The sequence below is a fragment of the Prionailurus bengalensis genome, chromosome C2, assembly GCF_016509475.1.
Source record: "Prionailurus bengalensis isolate Pbe53 chromosome C2, Fcat_Pben_1.1_paternal_pri, whole genome shotgun sequence".
Classification (NCBI taxonomy): Eukaryota; Metazoa; Chordata; class Mammalia; order Carnivora; family Felidae; genus Prionailurus; species Prionailurus bengalensis.
This window is the reverse complement of record NC_057350.1, coordinates 73521095-73544668: the sequence shown is the minus strand read 5'-3', so window position 1 is coordinate 73544668 and position 23574 is coordinate 73521095. Positions and strand designations below refer to the sequence as shown.

The following is a 23574-nucleotide window of genomic DNA, read 5'->3' as shown; positions in this document are numbered from 1 at the left end:
TCAAGGCCCTCAAGTGGAGCTGCCCTAGAGGGCAGTCCTGACAGCCAGTACCAGGTGACCTGGTCCTCACCTACCTTCCCTCATCCTCTCCTGCAGAACCAGGCACAGAGACTTGGGCCAAGCAGGCTGGAAGTGAGGGGCAAGGGGAAGGCACTGGGGGAATCCCAGGTTTTCAGCTTGGGTGACTAGGAAGGAGAGAGAAGGGAAGGGAAAGGATGGGGCTGAAGGAAACATCTCTGAGGAAAATGGCATATGACAGAGCTGGGAGATAATTGTGAAAGAAAGAGGAATGACACTAAAGGTAGTTATGCTCCCTTCCATTTGAGATTTGCTCTTTTTTCCAATTAATAATATGTTGTGTACTGGTGAATGGTTGCTAAGGTCCCATTATTCAAAATATCTCTTCTAGGGGCTGGGACTCCACCCTTTGAGACTCATTTCTTTGGGTCTTGAGGGCTTTTTGGTCCTTGAGGCTCTTTTATAAAAAGCTAATATGCCTCTAGAGGCTATGATTCCCCACTGCCCTCTGAACAAATGCCAGTGAACAAAGACCAAACTTCCCTGGCCATCTTTGTCTCCCATCACTTACCCTTCTCCTGTCCTCTGCCCACATGCCCCAGGCCATCCCAGTGTGACTCCTTGGGACCAAGGCTATTCCCAGACATGCTGGGCTTTCCCACACCTAAGGGACATAAGTCTTGCTTCCCTATGTCTGGTGTACCCCTCCCGAATGCAACCTGTCCAAATTCTACCTAAACATCACCTATTTAGTATTCCTACTGAAAGTGTTTAGCCTGGATCCAATCATGAGGAAATGATCAGACAAATTTAGATTTGGGGACATTTTACAAAACAACTAGTCTGGACTCATCAAACTGTCAATATCATGAAAGACCCTGTCCCCTCAGAAGAAAAGGCAGGGTCCTGTTCTAGATTAAGAGAAACTAAAGAGACATGATAACTAAATAGAAATCATTTTCCTCAGTTGGAATCTTAACTGAGAGAAAAAAAAAAAACAAACTTAAAACTACAGAAGGACATAATTGGGACAACTGAAAAAATCTGAGTCTAGATTAACAGGATCATACTATTATCATTGATGTTAAATTTTTTTTTTTTTTAAGTTTATTTATTTGAAACAGACAGTGTAAGCAGGGGAGGGGCAGAGAGAGAGGGAGCCGGAGGATCCGAAGTGGGCTCTGGGCTGACAGCAGAGAGCCTGACATGGGACCTGAACTCACAAACCATGAGATCACGGCCTGAGTTGAAGTCAGCCGCTTAACCGACGGAGCCACCCAGGCGCCCCAGATGTTAAATTTCTTGAATGTGACAATAGTGCCATGATTATATAGAAGAATTGCCTTATTTCCTTCTTCTTTTGTAAAAGATTCTGAAATATTTGGGAGTGGTCTGTGATGATGTCTGCAACATACTCTCCAATGACTCAGCAAAGTTATAAATGTAACTGCATGTGTACATAGGGAGAGCAAATGTGACCAGCTATTACCAATTGTGACTCTAGATTATGGCCGTATGGGTGTTCATTATACTCTTCATCTTTTCTGTAATTTTAAACTTTTTCAAGATAAAAATTTGGAGGAAAAATCTCCTGCCTTTGAATCTGCGATCCAAGACGGTCACCTCCTTTAGGAAGCCTGCTTCTCGGCCCCTATCTTTAGGAACAGCTCTCTCTACCATGGTCCCAGAGCCCAGGGTTTTGCGTGTTATATCACGGAGCCCAAGCTGCCCTGGAATGGGTAAGCTGCAGTTGTGCCTGCGTCCTTCTTGGGCTGTGAGCACCTGGAGGGCAGGGGCTGAAGGGGCCTCAGGGGATGGAGAGGGTGAAAAGCAAGGCTTGCCACGTCCCAGCTTGTCCTGCGAGCACCCCCCTAAGTAATGGCCCTTCCTGCTCCTTTGGGGTCCTGCCCTCCCAGACACAGACCAATTCCAGAGTAGACGGATCTATTTCAATGTTGTATCAGGGTCCAGTTAGGGAAGAGACCACTCTGAGTGGGTGTATTAGGGTTACGGTTCTCCTGAGGAACAGAAGGAACAGGATGTATATGAAGGGAGGGGTGGGAAGAGCAAGGGTGGGGGGTGGGGAGAGAGAGAACGGGAGAGAAAGAGAGAGAGAGATTTTAAGGAATTGGCTCACATGTTTGTAGAGGCTTGGCAAGTTCAAAATCAGCAGCATAGTCCAGCAGCATAGGCTCTTCCCAGGGAAGAGCTGCAGAGAAGGGTCCAAAGGTGGTCTACTGGCAGAATTCTCTCTCCTGAGGGGGTCAGTCTTTTTCTAGTAAGGCCTTCAATTAGTTGGATGAGTCCATCTGCATTAGGAAGGGTAGTGTGCTTTACTCAAAGTCCACTGATTTAAATAGTAATTTCATCCAAATCACCTTCACAAAAACATTCAGAATAATGTTTGACCAAATACGTGGGCACTATGGCCTAGCCAGGTTGACATATAAAATTAAACATCAACACCCATTCCTTGTCAACTTGGCACCCATATACATCTACTTAAACCATACTTAATCTCCAAATAAAGACAATAATAAGGTCATAATTCTACCTAACATGATATGACCATCCTGTATACGACTGAAAATGCATGAACTTTTTCCCTGGAAGAGGATGCAAAGTTCTTGGGTGATATTTACTCTTCTCCTTGATACCCCATAACTTAAATACTATGATGTAAAGTTAACAATACCGGGGTGGCTGGGTGGCTTCAGTTGGTTAAGCGACCAACTCTTGATTCTGACTCAGGTTATGATCTCATGGTTTTGTGGGTTCGAGCCCTGCCTTGGGCTCTGCACGCTGAGCCGTGTGCAAAACCTGCTTGGGAATTCTCTGTCTCCCTTTCCCTCTGCCCCTCCCCTGCTGGCGCTCTCTTTGTCTCTCTGAAAATAAATAAAAATAAAACTTAAAAAAATAATAAAGTTAATACTATGTATGATATATACGATATAAAGTCAAAACATCTTGCATTACTTAAGGGAGTAATAGAGGAAAGAAAACAAAAATATGAAACACACACACATAACAAAATAAGGAAGAAATACTCATGACAATCACAGTCCTTGTTTTCTGAAACTGGTCACACAGTTGTAGCTGGTATTTGTAATTACCTTTTCCCACTGCCCAGTCCATATTCCCTTTGTCCTTGGCTGGTTGTCCTTCTTTACCCGGTAGGGTGCCCCAAACCTTCATTCATGAAGGATCAAGGTCATTAGCAGTCCTGCCTGAATTTGATTGTTGTAATTTTCCACTGACTTTAATCACAGGGTATGGTAGTACTAAGAAATACCCTTAAGGGATCTCCTATATTGCAGACATACTCTTCCTTACCCCATTGTGATGTTCAAGGGGTATGTTTTAGCCCCATCTTCTTGTAGTTAATCTGCCCAAAGCTACTTGGCCATCTTGAAATCTTTCTCAAGTCCTGATCTGGGGTCAGCTCAGGACATTCTCCGCATCTTTCTTTCTGTTCAAGCCAGTTCCTGTGTTCATTTACGTCCACATATACCTGGCAGCGAGAGCTCAAGATGGAGGCAGTTGGAGTTGCCCTTTGGCATCATTTTTTTTTCTTATGTGTCCCTAAGCAATGGCATTTACTCCTGATCCTGTGCTTGTAAGAGGGCCAAACTCGCAGACATTTGAAGCCTAAAACAAACATTTACAAAGCTGAACTTTGCCTATTTAATGACAAACACACAAACATCCAGAACTCTAAATACTGTATTTTGTCAGTAGCTGGCTTTATCATACGGGTGTGAGAATTTCCCTTCCCAGCTAAAGGCAGGCATTGAAATAATACACATACATTTTGGGAGACGTTTCCAGGGGTGTGTATTATACCCTATTAACTGAGCATTAAGAGGATTCCAGGTGTATCTGCCTTGTAACTTACCTGGAGAGTACCCTGCATGTGGACAGTGCTGAGGGGGCATTGTTACCCCACCACCGGCTAAGGTGAGTGAACACTGAATGTGAGAACTATCTAGGGGGGTAAAAACTTCAGGTCTTGGGAAGAGACTGGTTGAGGGGAGCGAGTTGCAGAGGAGCTGATACGCCTTGGGAAAGAGGTGCTGGCAACCCAAAACAGAGAGGCAGCAACTTGGCAATTTGATTTTCCTTTTGAAATAGTAGGCTCTGTCTTTGGTAGCAAGAAGCAGAAAATATATATATAAAAAAATATACATTCATTGGAAAAAAGTTGAAAAGATATCAATAAAAAGAAGCATATGGTTTTGTATCCTGATTTTTAAGAGTTTACTGTAACAAATATTCTTTAAAAAAATAGAATTTGAAGGTCAGAAAATCAGATTTAAGGGTTTAGAATTTTGTCCCATACTCTTGTATGTCAAAGTTCATATAGTCAATTAGAACCTATAATTACTTTTCAGGGGCACCTGGGTGACTCAGTTGGTTAAGCGTCCGACTTCGGCTCAGGTCATGATCTCACAGTTGGTGAGTTCGAGCCCTGCATTGGGCTTTGTGCTGACAGCTCAGAACCTGGAGCCTGCTTCAGATTCTGTGTCTCCCTCTCTCTCTCTGCCCCTCCCTGCTCACACTCTGTCTCTCTCTCAAAAATAATAAATAAACATTAAAAAAAATTTTTTTAAAGAAAGAACCTATAATTACTTTTCCTAGTTGAGGGCATCAGATCTTGGCATCTGTATTGTATTTGTTGACAGAAATTTCCATGTAATAAGGTAATTTGAGCTTCTATTAGATCACAGAAACAATGCCCAACAGGTTACAAAAAATTCTGTACTCCACATAGCCTTATAAACTGGGATTTTCATTCTTTTTTTTTTTTTAAGTTTATTTATTTTGAGAGAGACGGAGAGAGAGAATCCCAAGCAGGCTCTGCACTATCAGCATGGAGCCTGACAAGGGTCTCGATCCCACAAACCAAGCCCGATGAGGGTCTCGATCCCACAAACTGTGAAATCATGACCTAAGTGGAAATCAAGAGTTGGACACTTAGCCGACTGAACCACCAGGGCACCCCTCATCCTTTTTTTCCTTTTTTCTCTTTCTTTCTTTCTTTCTTTCTTTCTTTCTTCTTTCTTTTATGAAGCAACAATATTAGAACAATTGGTGGTATGCTTAAAGAAAGTCTTTGGAACAGGGCAGACTTGTGTGGGACCTGACTCTGCCTCTTGCTAGTTGTGCTGCTGGGACCAATTATTTGACCTCTCTAGGCCTCAACTTCCTTAGATAAGAAATGGGGATAATCTTAGGTCACTTTTAAGATTGTTGCAGAGATTAAGTGAAATAACACACAAAGCACTTGACATAGTATCTGGTACATAGTGATTAGCTGCTAACTTGTGTTGCTGAAGGCAGGGACCCAGCATTTGGTTATCGTTGCATTCCCAGAACAAAGCACAATGCCTGAGATATAAGGGCTAGATGTAAACTGAAAGAAGGAAGGAAGGAGTTTTATAGCGTGAGGTGAATGGGCAGAGGTGGGGACACTGTTTTTTATCTTCTCATACTTTCCCTCTTTTTTTTTTTTATTATTTTATTAAAAAAAAAATTTTTTTTTTCAACGTTTACTTTTATTTTTGGGACAGAGAGAGACAGAGCATGAACGGGCGAGGGGCAGAGAGAGAGGGAGACACAGAATCCGAAACAGGCTTCAGGCTCTGAGTCATCAGCCCAGAGCCTGACGCGGGGCTCGAACTCACGGACCTCGAGATCGTGACCTGGCTGAAGTCGGACGCTTAACCGACTGCGCCACCCAGGCGCCTCACTTTCCCTCTTTTAAGATCCCAATTACCTGAAAGAAACGTTGCTTAAATTTCCAAACTACTGGAGAACCTGGCTGGATCAGTTGGCACAGCATGTGACTCTTGATCTCAGGGTCCTGAGTTCAGGCCCCATGTTGCGTGTGGAGCCTACATTAAAAACAACAACAACAGGGCGCCTGGGTGGCTCAGTCAGTTAAGCAACTGTCTCACTCTCTCTCTGCCCCTCCCCCACTTGTGCTCTGTCTCTCTCTCTCAAAAATAAAATGAAAAAATTAGAAAAAAATTAAAAACAACAACAACAACCAAACTACTCCCCACACCAAACTGTGTTTAAAAAAACAAAGATTCAGGGCGCCTGGGTGGCGCAGTCGGTTAAGCGTCCGACTTCAGCCAGGTCACGATCTCGAGGTCCGTGAGTTCGAGCCCCGCGTCAGGCTCTGGGCTGATGGCTCAGAGCCTGGAGCCTGTTTCGGATTCTGTGTCTCCCTCTCTCTCTGCCCCTCCCCCGTTCATGCTCTGTCTCTCTCTGTCTCAAAAATAAATAAACGTTGAAAAAAAAACCAAAGATTTAATTAAATACATAGGAGTCAAGAGACAGAAAGAAGGTGCGAATGTGGGTGCCTGATACCACCCTTCTTTTTCCAGAAAGGTCCAAGCTCTTGTTTTACTTGCTCATTCATGGCAGGGAAAAAGGCTGGAACTCCAGTTCTCATTAATGGGCACAAATCAGTATTATAGTCACGTCAGGATCAAGGGCTCTTTGCAGCCCATTAGATTCTGAGCACCACAGCTTTTAGAATAATCCATTGGGCTTTTTCTTGGTTTCACTATCAATTATTGAAAAAAAGCTGCTTGATACTTTTAAAATTCTGAATTAAGGGCATATCTAGCACCACCACCGCCCAGCCCCCCCTTCCGCCAATATTTTTTTTTTATTTAAGAAAATTCAATTGTATCGAAACAAATAGAAGACCTTCAGGGTTTGAAATAGTAAACGATGTTATTCTTCTCTCTTCCCCAGCGGAATTCAGCATAGAGGGCTGCACATGTGGGCTTCCGGAGGAGTTCAAGGTGGCTGGCCAAGGGCAGGATTAAACCTGCACCATTTGGCATTCAACACTTACCACTGAGGGCAGAGAAGACCAAGGGCATTCAGAGATGGGACGGGGCCAGATCTACAAAGGGAGGGCTCGGGTCTAGGAAAATGAGGGAATGATTAGCATGATTCAGGAAGGGTGTGAACCAGGAGGCAATTAGGAACTGATATGGACAGGAGCAAACACTGTGGATTTCTGGGCAGTGGGATCTCTTAGGGGACTTCGTTCCAACCCGAGAGTCTTTCAGGATGCTCTTCTACAAAGCCCACCCTGAAGCCCTACCAGTACTCCCACTATACTTCCATGTCCCTCTTTTAGAAGATCTCCAGGACTTCCAATGATTCATTTAGCTTAGGTACATGTCTCATTTCCCTCCTTGAAGGCAGAGACGAAGGGCTGTTTCCCTCCCAAGGCTAGCTTCGCAATTTGCAACAGCACCGTTGGTGTTGAAATGAGATGATATGTACTAGGTGCCAAACACCCTGGCCTGAAACCTTGTATCTGGGTAGAGGAACTGGTTTTACAAGGGAGTAAGGGGAAGAGGAGGGCAGAAAAGAGACAGAATCTCAGCACATGCTGTGTGGAGAGTGAACTGGGTCTCACATGGTCTCTGCCTCCATGTTCAACTGAGAGTTTCAACAGTTTCAGAGTCCACAGCAAGGACCTTGGAAACAGGGGAAAGGTTCAAGTGGTCTGAGAATAGCTTTGTCAGACTCTCACTTAGCCTCAGCCCTTCAACTGGCCCTACCTCTTGGGAATCCCTGATACTTCCTGCCTGTCTCTGAGAGCTTACTAGTGATGCCTTAGAGGACAGGGCAACTGGGAAATAAAAGGAGCAAAAGCTCAGGCCGAACAAACTGATTCCTTGTTAGCAGACTTGGGAAAGGTCTGTTGAGAAAGGCCGTGAAAGGTGGGCAGAGATGCCTCTTTTGGGTTCATGATTGGCTTAGTCTGGGTTCTCCTGCAAAATAGACTCTGAGCAAGAATTTTGGTACAGGTAGCTTATTTTGGGAACAAATCCCAAGGAACAGGAATGGAGGACTGGAAAATCAGGCAATCAAGAAAGAACAGAGAAAAGCAATCCAAGAGTGCAGTACTGAACTGCAAGTTGGGCACCACCATGGGCCACCAGGGCCCTATCATTTTAGGAGTTACCAAGAATGCACCTCAGAACTGCCCACCCGGAGGACGGAAGAGTGGAGTATTTCTCTACCAGCTCATTTCTGCCTCAAAGGTTGTCCCATGAGGTGTTAGTTCTTTTGCACTTGCAGGTATACGCATATGTCAGAGTGGGCAGTGGTTTCTGCAGGGGTCCCTAGCTGCTGTGACAGAGATCTGAGGCAGGAAAACACCAGGTGCAGCTGTTTGCCATAGCAAAGCTGGATTCAAAAGACAGTCTGGGAAGATGTGAGGTCAGCCACAGGTGCAGTCCGGTATAACTTCTGGTCAAATATCCTTTCCCTGTTTTCCATAAATAGAACTACATTTCCATTTAATTCTGAGTCCAAAATCAGGGCCCAGGTGGAAATATTAATTCACCCTTTAGTTAACTGCTTATCTAGCAAGGCATAACTCCCAAAGTGTAACCAGTGGCCCAATATAACAATTTATGTTTTGGCTGTGGCAAGATGTACAGACTGACTATTCTGAAACACAATACTGAAGAAAGTATGCTTGCTTGAGTTGGTCCGAAAATTGGGTGTAGAGAATCAAGTGCGTCCTACCTTTGTGATCCAAAGGTAGGATCTTCAAAATTCTGTGTGTCAGGAGCTGGGGATAAAGAGGGAAGAAACAGCAACTCTCAAGAAGCTCATGGAACTGAGCTGACAAGTTTTTGTTTTTTGTTTTTTTAAGCCCCACCAGGCCAGTACTTCCCCCAGTTTTCATCTGCCTCATCCATTTCCACCCGTGCTTCTCTGTAATTTGACCTAAACATAGTTCTGCCACGGATTTTTCCTGATCGCTTCCTTCTCTCCTCAGCCGGTTTTTCATTCTGGAAACTTGGCGAGGGCATCCTGATCTGTGGCCAATTGGCCCCTGATGTTCGATTGTTGAAACTCTGGGGGCTGTGCTATTCTTAAAGTACTTTTAAAGATCCGTAGGAGTAATTCTTTAAATGCATTTCATCCGATCAAAAGGCAAACTGAGAAATCATCCAACCAACCCTGATGAGTTCTAAAGACAGAAAACATACACAGAACCTGGAAGGAGCCTCATTCCTCACCAGATTTCCTCAGTTCCCAGTGCGGCACCTTCTCCTGTCAGCCCAAGCCCCACCCCCCCAGCCCCCCAGCCCCCCAGCCGCTCCAGAAGGGGGCTGGCGGTGGAGATCAGCGCCCGGCAGAGGGTTCATCTCTGGCTGGGAGCTCGGTAGGGGGTACGCAACGCAGGAGGACGGCCAGGCGGGACAAGGGAAGACTAGGGAGGTTGAAGGAGGACGAAAGAGGACGAAGGAGGACGAAGGAGGAAACGCAGGAGCACTCCCCGCCCCGGCTACGCCCGCCATCCGCCCCGCCCCGCGCAGCCCTAACGCGCGCACCCAGTGTCTAGGCTTGTCCGTATCCGGTAGCCCACGTAGGAAGCCGTGGTAGCAGGAGCAGGTAGAGGGGCTTCGAGAAGGAGACGGCGACAGCGCCCCCACTCGGCGGTTAAAGCCAGGAGCGCAGGTACCCGCGAAGCGCAGGTCTCTGGGGAACGCGCCAGCTTGGCCCTTCGCCGCCCGAGCCCCTCCGCCCATTTGGTTTCGGGTAAGAGGAGGGGTCCGCATCTCTGCAGCGCTGGCGGGGTGCGCCTGCGCCCTTGCTCACTTTGGTTTGGCCTTGCGAGGCCCCTTAGCCGAGTCGCCAGGATGCGGGTGCGGAAGGTGCCACAGGTTCCTGTAGGTCTGGCCCTGCAGCTGCGGCCAGAGTCTAGGTGGGAGGGTGGACTTGCCCTGCCCAGACCCGTCTCAGTCCCAGCCGCCCTACCGGCTTTCTGTCCGCGCTCTGGGAGCCTGCCTGGCATTTATTATTTGGAATAATGTGCTCAGCAGGAAGAGGCCCGGGTTGAACATGCCACCCCGAGGCTCCCAGGGGAAGCCCTTGGCACTCATCCCCGCCGCTGAATTTTACAGAAGACCACCTTGGCTCCCAAAAGGGAAGGAAGCGGCCCAAGGTCATATCGTAGTCAAGGATGGTGGACAGAGGGTTCATCTCTGGCTGGGAGCTAGGTAGGGGGTACGCAACGCAGGAGGACGGCCTGCGTTAGGCTGCCGGTCCTGCTGCCTTGAGCACGAGCTGAGACTGTGGTTGCTGGAGGACCTGACAGGCAGCAGGACTGGAGGAGGAGAAGGGAGCACGGTGGAGGCGCCATGGGGGGCAGTTTGGGGATGTTGAGGTGGTGGCGGGCCCCGGAGCACGCTGAGCCGCTGGCGTGGACCGCCGGGCTCTGTCTGGGCGGAGCCGTCTTAGCCAATGGGAGCGTGGCTCGAGCCGAGCCCCCGTGGCTGCAGCCTCCCGCCGGCGGGTGAGAAGTGTGGCGCTGCCATTGGCTGCGCTGACTCCGCGGTGTGTCGAACGAGGGGAGGCTGCGCCTGCGCGTCTCAGGCGTCCCGCGCTCTGCTTAAGTGCTGGAGCGAGCGGGAGAAGGCGTGAGGCTGGCGGTTCGCCCTAGGCCATTTCGGGGAGGGTTCGGTGCTGCCCGTGTCGTTGAGCTCCGCGCGTTTTTTTCCAGCCAATCGGCCAAAATTGGCTTAGAGTCAGCTGATGCGGAGTCATCGGCTAACCTTGCGAGGAGTTAGTTGCAGGGGCACGTATATAATTACGGAGGGCCGCCTGCAGTCCTCCTGCTGCCGGGATCCTTTACGATGCAGCATTTGTCCTATTTTCTCCCCGAGCGTTGGGAGCCTGGCCCTGCACGGGTTTATATACACCCCAGGCCGGCGAGGAAGCTGACCTTTGGAGTTTGTGCAACTCTCATACTCTCTCCATACACATTTGTATAGTGTCTGTTTCCTACCGGACACCAGCGTAGGTATTTTGGACGCAGAAGTGAATGATAGAACACGTGGATCCTATCTGAGGGGCGCTCACAGTCCAGGTGGGAATTAGTAGTTAGATAGGGGCTTGAATGCTTCAATACCTCTATTCCTACTCGTTTAGGTAAGTGCTATTCTAAGTGCTATTACAGAGGCACAGAAGGAAGCGACGAAATGCAAATGTAGGCGAGAGATTGATTTTTTAGTTAGGGCACCAGAAAGGCATCCTGGTGGAGTGTTATTTGAATCAGGACTTGGTCATATGAAGAAGGCACACGTGGTATAGGATGAGCAAGATGCAGAAATTGGAGAGTTCAGGGCTTGCCGAATGATGGTATCGCAAATGGTAATGAGTAGATGGGAAAGGATGACTAGAAACATGATTTGGAGCGGCCAGGTGAGGCCCAGTTTGTATACCCTGATTTGAAATGTCTTAAGCACTTATGAATAGAATGGCTCTTTAATCTCTCAGTTGTGGTAATATTATTTTTTTAATATCTGCACCAAAACCTTGGGAATATTTATTTTTCACTCTTGCACATCCTCCATTAAATTTGCCTGTTAAATCATATTGGGCTCTTCAAGATGTAGCCAGACTCTGACCACTTCTAATCACCTTCGTGGTTTCCCTTTTATGTATCTCCAGAGAATACCTTTCCACATTTCACTGGAGCTGTGCAGTGCACGACCTTTGTGGCTATAAATTGTGGCCCTTGATTACTGCCATAGCATCTACATGGTCTCCCTGCTTCTGCTTTGGTTCATCCTCAGTTTATTGTTAACCCAGTGAGACTTACTGTATTATTGTATTAAGTCTGATCATAGTATTCCTCTGCTGAAAACCCTTTTAAGTAATTTGCATATTATGTGCCTACTGTATTCAGGGCACTGTTAGGTGTTAGAGATATGACAGTGACGAAAGCAGACCAAAACTCCTGCCCTCAGAGTTTACATTCTAATGGGACTGAGCGCCAACAAGATAAATAAATGCAATGTGTATAACGTTCTAATGTGGTAAGCCAAGGAGGGGGAAAAAATAGAAGCAGGGAAAGGGATAGAAAATGTCAGGATGGGGTGGGATTGGTGGGGTGGCCAGGGAATGTTTTACTGAGTAAACATTTGAGTAAAAGACTGAAGTGAGAGAATGAGCTTGTGGATGGTAAGGGGGAAGAATGTTCTAGGTAGAGGGAAAAGGAAGGGCAGAGTTTCCAAAGCAGGAGCTTGCTTGTCATGTTCTAAGTATAGCCAGAAAGCCACTGTGACTAAGGGCAGTGAACGAGAGGGATGAGGCCAGAGAAGTCATGAGAACCCAGATCACGGACGGTCATGGGGGCAATTCGTAGTGATTTTGGCTTTTAGTCCGAGCAAGAGTTTGGTGCAGGAGTGACATGATCAAGTTTGTATTTCACAAGGTCATGTAGGCCTGTGTTGAGCCGTGTCTGAAGAGGGGAAAGGGGGAAAGCAGGAAGCCTGGTTGGGAAGTGGTTGCAATAATCCAGGCAAAAAGTGATGAAGGGTTAGACAAAGATGTTATCCGGGGGTCCTAGATATATTGTGAAGGTGGAGTCAGGATGTGCTGACAGCTTAGCCGTGGAGTGGGCAAAAAAGAGAGGGATCAAGAATGAGGAAGATGTAGAGAGGCAGATATTCAATGCCATAGCACAAGCTCAGTTTTGGACAGGCTCAAGTATAAAATATACCTATTATAATTTATAATAATAAATTAAGTTCATAATATATAATATATACTAATATAAATTAAGTTTGAGTATAGTATATGCCTATTAAAATTTATAATAATAAATTAGATACATGTTAAACATTCCAGTGGGGATGTCGGTTGGGCAGGTAGATACATAAGTCTGGAGTTTGGAGGAGAAGGCTGGGTGGAGATAAACATTTAGGAGTTGATAGCATGTATATCTTATGTATTTATTTAAAAAAATTTTTTTTCAACGTTTATTTATTTTTGGGACAGATAGAGACAGAGCATGAACGGGGGAGGGGCAGAGAGAGAGGGAGACACAGAATCGGAAACAGGCTCCAGGCTCTGAGCCATCAGCCCAGAGCCTGACGCGGGGCTCGAACTCACAGACTGCGAGATCGTGACCTGGCTGAAGCTGGACGCCCAACCGACTGCGCCACCCAGGCGCCCCTGTATTTATTTTAAATTAAGTGAGAGAGAGAACGGGGGAGGGGCAGAGAGAGAGAGGGAGAGAGAGAACCCCTAGCAGGTTCTGCGCTGACAGTGCAGAGCCCGATGTGGGGCTTGATCTCCCAAATCGTGAGGTCATGACCTGAGCCGCAGTCTAGAGTTGGATGCTTAATCGACTGAGTCACCCAGGCACCCCTGTAAATCAAATTTAAAGCTACGAGAGCTCATCATGGTGGTGCAAAGAGCCCACAAATGGAGCCCTGAGCCTCCTGTCGTTTAGCGGTCTGACTTGAACTTGATAGGCAAGTCCTATTCTCCTAGGGATGGAACACCTGCTTAATCTGGCATTTGTGATTATGGCAATTTTGATAGCCCTGGTAACATTTTCTCTCAGGGAAAGACAGATGAGAAGTAGAGAGGAGGACGCACGTGTTGCTGTTGTCATTGCAAGATCTACAGTGTGGCAGTCTCAGAATATGGGGCAGGCTTAAGAATTAGTAATAATTCTGAGGGGCGTCTGGGTGGTTCAGTTGGTTGGACGTCTGACTTTGGCTCAGGTCTTGACCTCATGGTCCATGGGTTCAAGCCCCGCATGGGGCTCTGTGCTGACAGGTCAGAACCTGGAGGCTGCATCAGATTCTGTGTCACCCCTGTCTCTTTGCCCCTTCCCGGCTCATGCTCCATCTTGCTCTGTCTCTCAAAAATAAATATATGTTAAAAAAATTTTTTTAAAGAATTATTAATAATGCTGTGCAGAAAGAACCTGATTTCAGTGTATTTTAGCTAGTATTGTTTCGGCTCCAAGGAACAGGGACTATAACCATATTTAAATAACATGGAGAATAAGCATCTTGTGTGCCTTACAGAGCTGGAGGACTGGAGGGCAAATGAGTCTCAGAAATAGGCCTGTCCTGAGGCGGTTCTGTTGTTGTGTTTCTCTTTTTCTCCACGTCCATTTCTCCTCCTTCCTGCATGTGGGCCTGGCTCTTCTCTCTGCAGACTGGCTTTCTCCCTGTCCCTCTCTGGCTTCAGGCCCCGTGTAGCTTGGCTGTCCCCCTCCCCACTGCTGCAGCTAGCTCACTTGTCCCTGCCCCACAGAGGCTGATTTGCATTCTTTCCCAGTGCCAGGAGACAGAAGGATGGGTTTTCTCCCGGACCCAGTCCTCTGCGGCCAGAGGTGAGGTCTCACTGTTGGGCTGCAGCTGCAGAGGCCAAATCCTGTGTGGGTCTGAGAGGGCAGGGATCAGGTGAGCAGGACAGATACCCCAAAAGATGACTACTTCAGAGAGTGGTGGTGCTTTATTATCAGAGGAGAGTTGGCATCACCTCAGTTTAATCAGGTGCCTGGAATGTCTCTCAGACTAACTAAAGTGCCTGTATTAGGTTTGCCTTCACTGTACTGGGCTATGAAGTTAAATCCTTGGCTTGTACCGAAGGGCTCTGTCACATATAGCCATATGAGTCACCCCTGCATTTATGATAAAATGGTGAGACCATCGTCTACTATATCATTTAATGTTCCATATAGTGCTTTTAGACTTTGGTTCCAGAATAGTCCTATCTCTAAGGAATAACAGGCATCTTTTTCAAATTAGGGCTTTAAACCTTGTCAGGTTTCCCAGTTGTATGGCCTTAAGGAAGTCCCTGTTAACTATGTAGTTAGCATGTGTAGCTGAGCTGGGCTGGAACTTTTAGGCAAGGCCATATATACTAAGTAATCAGAAGGGAAATAGCCAAAGGATAATATGTCTCTATCTGCATAGGGATTTCAAACTCCAACGCCCATGGAGTCCAGGAAGTTAACAAAGGTGATTGTAGGTAGGCTTAAGATAGACAGTAAGTGTAAACTTTGTATTGAGTTCAAGCATAACTTAGCGGCCTAGTTGCATTGCCCTAGTTGCATTGCTTTTTAAAACACAAGGCTGGCCAAACAAAACAGCCAGGTAGGACACATTGGAGGCAACCTGCCAACTGTCAGAACTGGAATCTCACACAGAAGCTCACTGGTCTTAAAGCTGCTCAGTGTGGGGTCCCCTCCTAGGAAGATTCCTGCCTAAACCCAGCTTGCCCTCCTCAGTAGGACAGGGCCTTCCTTTCCCACTTGGTATTGCCACGGTCCATCCAGACTTCATATCTCGAATTACATATGTTCTTTTTCCTGCCTAAGCCCTGCCTCCTGTGTTCCTGTTTCCTGCTGATTCCTCACCTTTTTCAAGGATGTCAGTATAGGGAATGTCTGTCCCTTACAAGGGAGACCTTGATCCTGACCCACAGGAATGCAACCAGCTGTGTCCTCTGTAAGATAGTCCTGTCAGAATGTGACAAGGGAGCCCAGCATCGGGGCAAGGATGCACACACTGTTTTTTTTGGAGAGGAGGTACATTCCACGGGTTATACATTGAAAATGGAAAGGAGGTGTCCTTGAGAGTAGGCTCAGGTGTTTTCAGCATGAGGAAAGATTCTCCCAGATTACAGATTGACACGTGAGCATCTTGGTTTTGTGACAGTATCTTAGAAATTTGGTCACTGGCGGTCAAGCTGCCTGTGCCAAGTTGCCCTGGGGCAGCTGACTGAGCTCAAGGTTCAGGAGACTGTCCCCACCGCCACAGGTACTCTGCCTTCTTGTAGCACCCGCCTGTCACAGCCACCTCTGCTTCCAAGCCAAAAGACAAGTGACGGCTCTTCAAGGTTGAGAACTCCATATTTACAGAGAAGAAAGACCAGCACAAAGCATTAAGATGGCAAACATCCCCAAAGACTACGTGGGAATCCCACTGCCTATAGCACTGTGTTTGGGTGAAAAAAGCAACTTGTTTAAGAAACTTAAAAAAGAGGGGCACCTGGATGACTTAGTCGGTGAAGTGTCCGACTTCGGCTCAGGTTACGATCTCACAGCTCGTGAGTTCCAGCCCTGTCTTGGGCTCTGTGCTGACAGCTCGGAGCCTGGAGCCTGCTTCGGATTCTCTGTCTCCCTCTCCCTCAACCCCTCCCCCGCTCACACTTCATCTCTCTTCTTTTGAAAATAAAGATTAAAAAAAAAAAAACTTAAAAAAGAAGAGATCTAAAATTCTACCATTCTGTGTGTAAGAGACTACATTGTGACTGGTGCCTTATTCAAGGGGCTGAGTTTTCACGTTCTTTAAGCTATTTTTGACTCCAATCCTTTTCCATATTGCTAACTCGAGGGAAAATAAAATTGAAAGCAGCCCTCTGTTTGGAGATAATATTGAAGTAGTCTCTACCACAGGCACTGAGCAGAAGGCATGGAAGTGTTTTAATTATAGACAACTGGATTTGGAGTCACCCAGTGGTGGTGACCTCAGACTCTAGTCCTGACGGGAGAGGTGGAGATGTGTGTGCTCAGCCAGCTCAGCCACTTGGGTGGGGGAGGGAGGCACCCAGGTAAAGAATATGAGCCACATGGGCTTGTGCCTTCTATGAAGGGCTAGTTTGGGCTCCATTTTGCTGTTGCCTGCCAAGTACTTGCCGTGGAATCTGCGTTTGGGCTACAGGCTGACCTACACACAGCTCATCCCCACTCAGCAGAGACTCACCGAGTGCCTCCTTTGTGCCAGGCTTCTTTGAGGCATGAGGGAGTCAGTGGGGAACAAAACGGACAAGGCCCCTGGTCCCACTGAAGAGGATAAAGTAAAGAAACAAGGTGATTTTGGATTAAAGAGTGATCTTACAGAGAGCAACCTCTGTGTACTGCATAGGGGATCACAGACAGCCTCTCTGATGTCCCAAGGGTCAGAAGGACTCAGCCATCTAGAGTGAGGGAGGAGCAAAGGCCAGGGTCCTGAGGCAGGAAGGAGCTTGGCACACATGAGAAACTTTCAGAAGGCCAGTGTGGCTACAGAGCAGTGAGCAGAGGGGAGGGTGGTACCAGACAAGGTTGGGAAGGGAGGCAGAGGTCTACTCCAGCAGGCATGGAGAGGCTTTTAGGCAAAGGAGTCACATAACTTGACTGTGTTATAAAGATCTTTCTGGCTGCAGTGTTGAGAATAGAGTGCGGAGAGCAGGGGCCAGAGTGGGAGCAAGAGTCTGCTGCAGTGTCCGGGAAAGATCACGCAAGCCAAGGGATCCCTATGTGTTTTCTATTCTCGAGGGTTAAGCAGATTAGATACCTCTACCTGCTGTGGCAGTGAACAGCGCAGTGGCTGGCCAGGTAGTGAATTTATTACAGACCTAGTGACCCAGGTGGCTGGTAATCAGTTAGGTTTGGGTGGCAGCAAAAGGGCAGGGAGGAGCTGCCTCCTAGGCAGAACCTCATTCCTGATAAGAATGGTCTAACCCCAGGCAGGTGTGCAAAGGAGGGGCTAGAGAGGTTCACCAGGAAAAGACCCACAGCTCCTCCAGCTGTCGTTGCCTTGCTCAGCTCCCTCCTAGCCTCCGTTCCTTCCTTTGGGCCAGGAGGGCTCACTGTTAGCCAGAACGGGAGGGCTACTAATGCACACACCAGTCAACTGTTAATAATGCACAACTGGTCATGATGTGCATGACATGCGTATGATGTTTTGTCGATGAGTAGTCGCCACGTGGTACATGGGCTTGTTGCAATAAGGTTGATTTGACTTCAGAAGAAGGTGGTGGGAGAGACTGGGTGTGTACGTGTTTTAATTTAGGTCGATGGAAGTGTGTCTCATTTTCTAGCTCCAGTCTCCATGCACTGAGAGCTACTGACGAATTGAGGCTCAGAGCCAGACCCTGTTTTTGGTGGGGTGGGGGAGAGAGGTGGAGAGTTGAGTCCAGTGATACGTGCCATGGGCTGGAAGAGCTGCCTGTGGAAGCACGGGACCAAACAGAGTGCAGGCTGGTATCCTGGGTCACCACAGATTGGTGATCGGCAGGTTGTGGGGAACACAGACAGGAGAATGGGACTCATGGAGTTGGAATCCCCAAGGGCATAGGTCCCCAGGTCCTTCCTGCGGTTGCTACTTAGCTTGGTTTTAGGATCACTGGCCTGGTCCATCTTTCTCATGTTACAAATGGGTGATGGCTTGCCCAGGGTTGCCCAAGGAGTTGGTGGCACAGCCAGAACCAGAACCAGAACCCAGCCTCCTGACTCTTTCTATCCTATGAAGCTGCAGCTTGATGTAGGCGGTGCAGGAGGACACTGGTGCCCTGAGCAGACCTGGGCCAGACAGACAGGCCCAGTTGGGACTCTCACAACCTGGAGTGAAAATGGCCACTCCCGTCCAAGCCCCTGAAAGGTAAATGCGGGAAGGCAACAAGGCAATGCTAAGTATACATTTTGCGTTTCAGAACCCCCCGGGAGGAGGCTGACCATTCTACCTCTTGTGGCCATAATGCTGACTGCCCGCCTCTTCAGACCCCTGTCACAGCTCCCAGGGAAAACCCTGAGTTTGTGTGATAGAGAAAAGGGAACAAGGTAAGAAATTAAAAGATGGAGGTGCCCTCGAGGGTCACACCTTCTAGGCGAAACAGAGCTCTTCACACACGGATGATGCAGGAGGTGTTAAGGCCTGACCCTCAAAGATGTCTGCCAGCCGCTGCTGTCTACCAGCAAAGGAAACCCAAAGGTGTCTGCAACAGACAAAGACTTTCACAGGGCACAGAAGAGTATCTTTCAACACTGCTTTATTCTCTTCAACTTTTTTATTTTGAAATAACTACCCTTATACAAAGCTTGCAAAATTAGTACAAAGGGTTCCTGTGTCTTTCACCTAACTTCCCTTGCATTGTGCAATCAGCAAAACCAGGAAATTACCACTGATGTGATATGATGGACTGATCTAGAGACCTGATTCAAATTTTACCAAATAGCCTACAAACGGACCTTTTCCTGGTTCCAGGTACAAACCAGGGTCCCACAGTGCATTTAGTTGTCATGTCTCCTCAGTCTCTTCCTACTGGGGATATTTCCTCAGTTTTTGTTGTTCATGACCTTGACACTTTGGAAGAATGCCTGTCAGTTTGCGTTTGTGTGATGTTTTGTCATATTTACACTCAGATGTGTATGTCTGGAAGAGTCCTACCTAAGTGAGGTGATGCCCCTCTTGGAACATAAAATGTTTTATGTCTATGGAGACATAGAACGTTGATGTGTCCCAATACTTTGATCTCCTGGATAATTGCTCTTTTTAAATCTTACACATGGAACCAGTTAACTAAAATGTCCTGAGACTTCACTGAACTGTTTGTGTTATTTAGAGAAAGCATTAAGTACAAATTAAACAAGCAGCTCTTCTTCGAGAACTTCTGGAATTGCCTTTTCCAAGGGGGTTCAGAGTGCTCTGTTACCTCATTTTTGTCTTTTGCAGCACAGAGGCAAGGAAAAAATAATACGTTCTGTTCCTTTATATTTGAAAGGAGAGAAATTAGGTGTCAGGTTCAATTCAAAGTCTCAGCAGCTAGAAAATTGATGGATATTTTCAATACTGATTAATATGTCTGTCTAGAAGAACATGCATTTAGGCTTTTAGCACCATTTTCTTAAAGGCATTTCCTTGGGCTACAGAAGCTTGGTTGGAGATGGGCTTCAACTAGCAGAAGACCTCATATAAGAAGAGTATAGGGGCATCTGGGTGGCACAGTTGGCTGAGCATCTGCCTCTTGATTTCGGCCCAGGTCATGATCCAAGGGTCGTAGGATTGAGCCCCACGTTGCACTTCATGCCGAGTGTGGAGCCTGGTTAAGAGTCTCTCTTGCTCCCTCTGCCCCTTCCCCTGCTCATGCACACGTGCTGTCTCTGAAAGAAGGAGGAGGAGGAGGAGGAAGAAGGAGGGGAGGATGGGGGGGAGGAGAAGGAGGAGGAGGAGTATAAAATGGCCCTTCCCACAAAGGCAGCATCCCATTGAAGAGAGAATGGAGCCTGGCTCTTTTGAAGGACAATGACCTGATGACCTGCCCTGCCCCAGGAGAGGTGACTTACTGGTGTGTTCCCCACCTCCTGGACACCACCTCCTGGATCCTGGTTATACATACCGGTTGGCTTAACTCCAGTGCTTAGCACTGCCTGCCTGGGCATGACGTGTAATACTCCAGGATAGCCTGACCCAGGCAGAGTGGAGAAGGGCTTCGTTATCCTTTCCAGCCTTGGCTCACATTAGATTCTTTTGGCAGTCACATCACTTGTGATTCATGGTTGAGCAGACTACTATGTTTTCACATATGCTGCTGTGTGAGGCCATATTTCTCCCAAGCTGCATTGTATCCCTGACATTTGTCCCTCCTAGACTCCATCTTGTTAGCCTATCAAATCACTTAGTCATGACTCCTCTCAGCAGAAAGCTGGGTTACCGGTCATTATGGCTGATTCATGATGGAGGAACAAAAGGGATAGAGACACAGACTGGTAAGATGGAAAAGAAGCCAGGATTAATGCCCTGGCCAGCATGGGGTGGCATCTCAAATGTGGCCTGGCAAGTTCCCAGATGACAGTGCTCTGGGGACCAGGGGCTTCTCCCACAGGCCCTCGGGGAAGTGCCTGCCCCATCTAATGGCACTGGTAGGTTAGGACAGCAGCCAGCCAGCTCTTCTCCTCTGAATCTGGCTGCTACCTCTTTGGGATTCTACCCCTCAGAAAGTTTACTGACTGTCCCGAGTTGAACTCGAACCGCCTGTGAGACTGGCATAGCTGATGGAGTAAGGGGTTTGGGTGACCCTCAGTTTGCTGCCGCCCCTTCCTGCTGAATCAGAAGGTCAATGGGAGGGGCCTGGGAGTCTGCATTGTAACAAGCTCCCCAGGTGCTTGTCAACTAAAGTTAGAGAATTGAGGTGTTAAGGCCTTTCCAGGCCCAAGAACCCTCAAATTGAGCAGTAGCCCCAAGCTAGGGACCCACAGCAGCTACAGGAGCCTCCCAGTGAGAGAATGGGAGCAGACGAGGCGATCCCAGCAATGGCCAAGGGGGAAAGGCTGAGAAGCCACGCAGTCCCCAGGAGGGTACCCTCATGTTGCTGGAGCTTCCACATGCTAATCTTGGCCCCCCTCCCCCACCTTGTCAAGGTTGTGCCTCTTGGGAGGTGAGTGTGGAGGGATGGAGCCTTGTACTGCGTAGAGAGGAAGAAATACACCACTGACAGCTGGGTCTGGGCGGTACAGCCTGCTACAGTACACCCAGAGAGAGTCAAGTCTGGGTCCGAATATATTTGAGAATGCAGAAGTAGAGGAGAAAAAATCTGGCGGCAAGTCCATTTGAAATAAGTTCTTTCTCTTGCTGTGACCTTTCTGTTACTTCTCAAAGTATCAAGTAGTACAAAGGAACTTGCAGGAGGGGGACACATATGATCTGGTCCAGACGGACACCTTGTTCTTTTCTTGCAGATTAACCTCTGGGGTCTTGGAAAAAACAGTGATTCTCTTTGGATAAAATCATTTAACTACCTTTGAGCATTCTAACTGTACCATTCTGCTCATGAGACCAGCATGTACTAGGATTTAAAATCCAAAGAGACTCTTCTATGACAGTTCAAAAGGACAGGAGTTTACTCTGGCAGATTTTCTACTGGACCCTTGTTTCTGGCTAGTGAACCCATTGTTCTTGACGAATGTTGGATAACACATTTTTATGAATATCTAAAAAACTTTGTTTTGAGTAGATAATATATTAACAGAGTACAAAATTCAAATGGTAGAAAACAGTACAAGTCTATCTCCTACCTTCTCTCCCCTGTTACCAGCTGCTCACTTGCCTCCACCACCTCCATTTATCATTTCTGGTTTAATATTCGTTTAAAAACTAACTACACTTCTCCTTCTGGAAAGATGGAGTAGATGTACTTTTCTCTATTGGCTTCCAAAAGGTACGACTAAACCCCCCGGGTATTATGTAAAGCAAGCATAGCAAGTTTCTAGAAGATGGAGAGAAGAAGGCAGATCAGCTAGGGACCTCGGGGACTAAGAAACAACACAGTGATGAGCTCTCTAGGTTTTCTTTCCCCTTCATCTATCCCACACTTGGAGCTGAAGAGGCTGGTGACCCAAAAATGCTAGTGAGCCTAGGCACAAAAAACCCCAGCAAAAGCTTGCTCTCTTTAGCCAAAAGACCAGCCTAGCAAGACAGAAAACTGTGGACAATAATCACTGCACTCTAGGCAGCCACCACAGAAAAAAGCTGTGGCCTCCCCCGCCGATGGTGAGGTGTTGAGCCTGCACCTCCACCTTCACCAGGCTGTAGTGAGGTACCGCACTCCCTCCATCAGGGGTAGTGTCAGAGAAAGCCAACGAGGGGCCAGGACTTTTGTTCTCACCCATCAGTAATCAGGCACCCTGCCTGTGTGGGTGGGAGTCAGGGAGAGTCAGGACTTTGCCAACCTCTCAGCAGTAGTGAGACCACACTCCCGTGCATGTGGGGAGCAGTAGTGAGACATCCTGACCCCTCCCAGGCAGGGAGTATGAGTGGAGACCTCATAGGGAGCCGGAACTCAATCCCTACCCAGGGCGAACACTTTGCGCTTTATGAAGGTAATATTACCCTGATTCCAAACTTGACAAATACTGTACAGAAGAAGAGGGGCTGCCTGGGTGGCTCAGTTGGTTGAGCATCTGACTCTCGATTTTGGCCGAGATCATGATCTCAGAGTGTGTGAGATCGAGCCCTGTGTCAGGCTCCACACTGACAGTGTGGAGCCTGCTTGGGATTCTCTCTCTCTCCGCTCTCTCTGCCCCTCCCCTGTCCCTGTGTCTCTCAAAATAAATAAACATTAAAAAAAAAAAAAAAAAAAGAACCACAGACCAATATCCCTCATGCATACAGATGCAAAAATTCTTAAAATATTAGCAAATAGAATTCAGTAATACACAAAAATATAAACCATGAAAAAATAGGTTTCTTTCAGGAATCATGATAGCACACAAAATAAAAGAATATAAATAAAGTGTATTTTTATATCCTAGCAATGAACTGTGGATATCAAAATTTAAAACAATACCATTTAAAAAACTCAAAAAAATGAGCTACTGAAGCATAAATACAGTAACCATGTACAGGATTTATGCAGGAAACTATACAGTGCTGATGAAAGAAATCAACAATCTAAATAAACCCATACTATGTTCAGGGGTCGAAGAACTCAAAAAAAGTAAAAATGTCAATTTCCCTCAAATTGATATACAAGCTTAGCACAATTTGTATAAAAATCCTGGCCAGATTTTTGTAGATAAGGATAAGATTGTTCTAAAAGTTGTATGAATAGGCAAGGAAAATAGGATAGCAAAAACAGTTTTGAAAAAGAAAAACAAGATGGGAGTACATAGCTCAATGAAACAGAAAAGAGAATCCAGAAATAGACCCACCCAAATATGCCAAACTGATACTTGACAAAGGTGCAAAAGCAATCCAATGCAGAAAAGACAACATTTTCAAAAAATGGTTCTGGAGCAATTGGACATGCTTAGGCAAAAAAAAAAAAAAAAAAAAAAAAAAAAAAAAAAAAAAGCACTTTGACCTAAGTCTCACATTGTATACAAAAGTTAACTGAAAATGGATCATGGACTTAAAATGTAAAACACAAAACTATCACACTCTTAGAAAAAAAACAGGAGAAAATCTTTGGGTTCTGGGGTAGACAGAGTTCCAA

At 46.9% G+C, this 23574-nt stretch overlaps 1 protein-coding gene across 2 annotated transcripts in view; it reads left to right on the top strand.

The window, feature by feature from the left end:
- The first annotated feature begins 3728 nt into the window (after window positions 1-3728).
- Window positions 3729-23574, top strand: part of BDH1 (3-hydroxybutyrate dehydrogenase 1) — a 45579-nt gene continuing 25733 nt past the window's right edge. Inside the window, exons 1-2 of one of the 2 annotated variants that reach the window (XM_043594536.1) lie at window positions 3729-3975; window positions 18298-18424. In XM_043594536.1, coding sequence (XP_043450471.1) covers window positions 18342-18424 — 83 coding nt within the window. In that variant the 5' untranslated portion in view covers window positions 3729-3975; window positions 18298-18341. Of the gene's footprint in view, window positions 3976-9172; window positions 9610-18297; window positions 18425-23574 lie in introns of those variants that run through there. The other variant, XM_043594535.1, reaches the window with a different exon arrangement.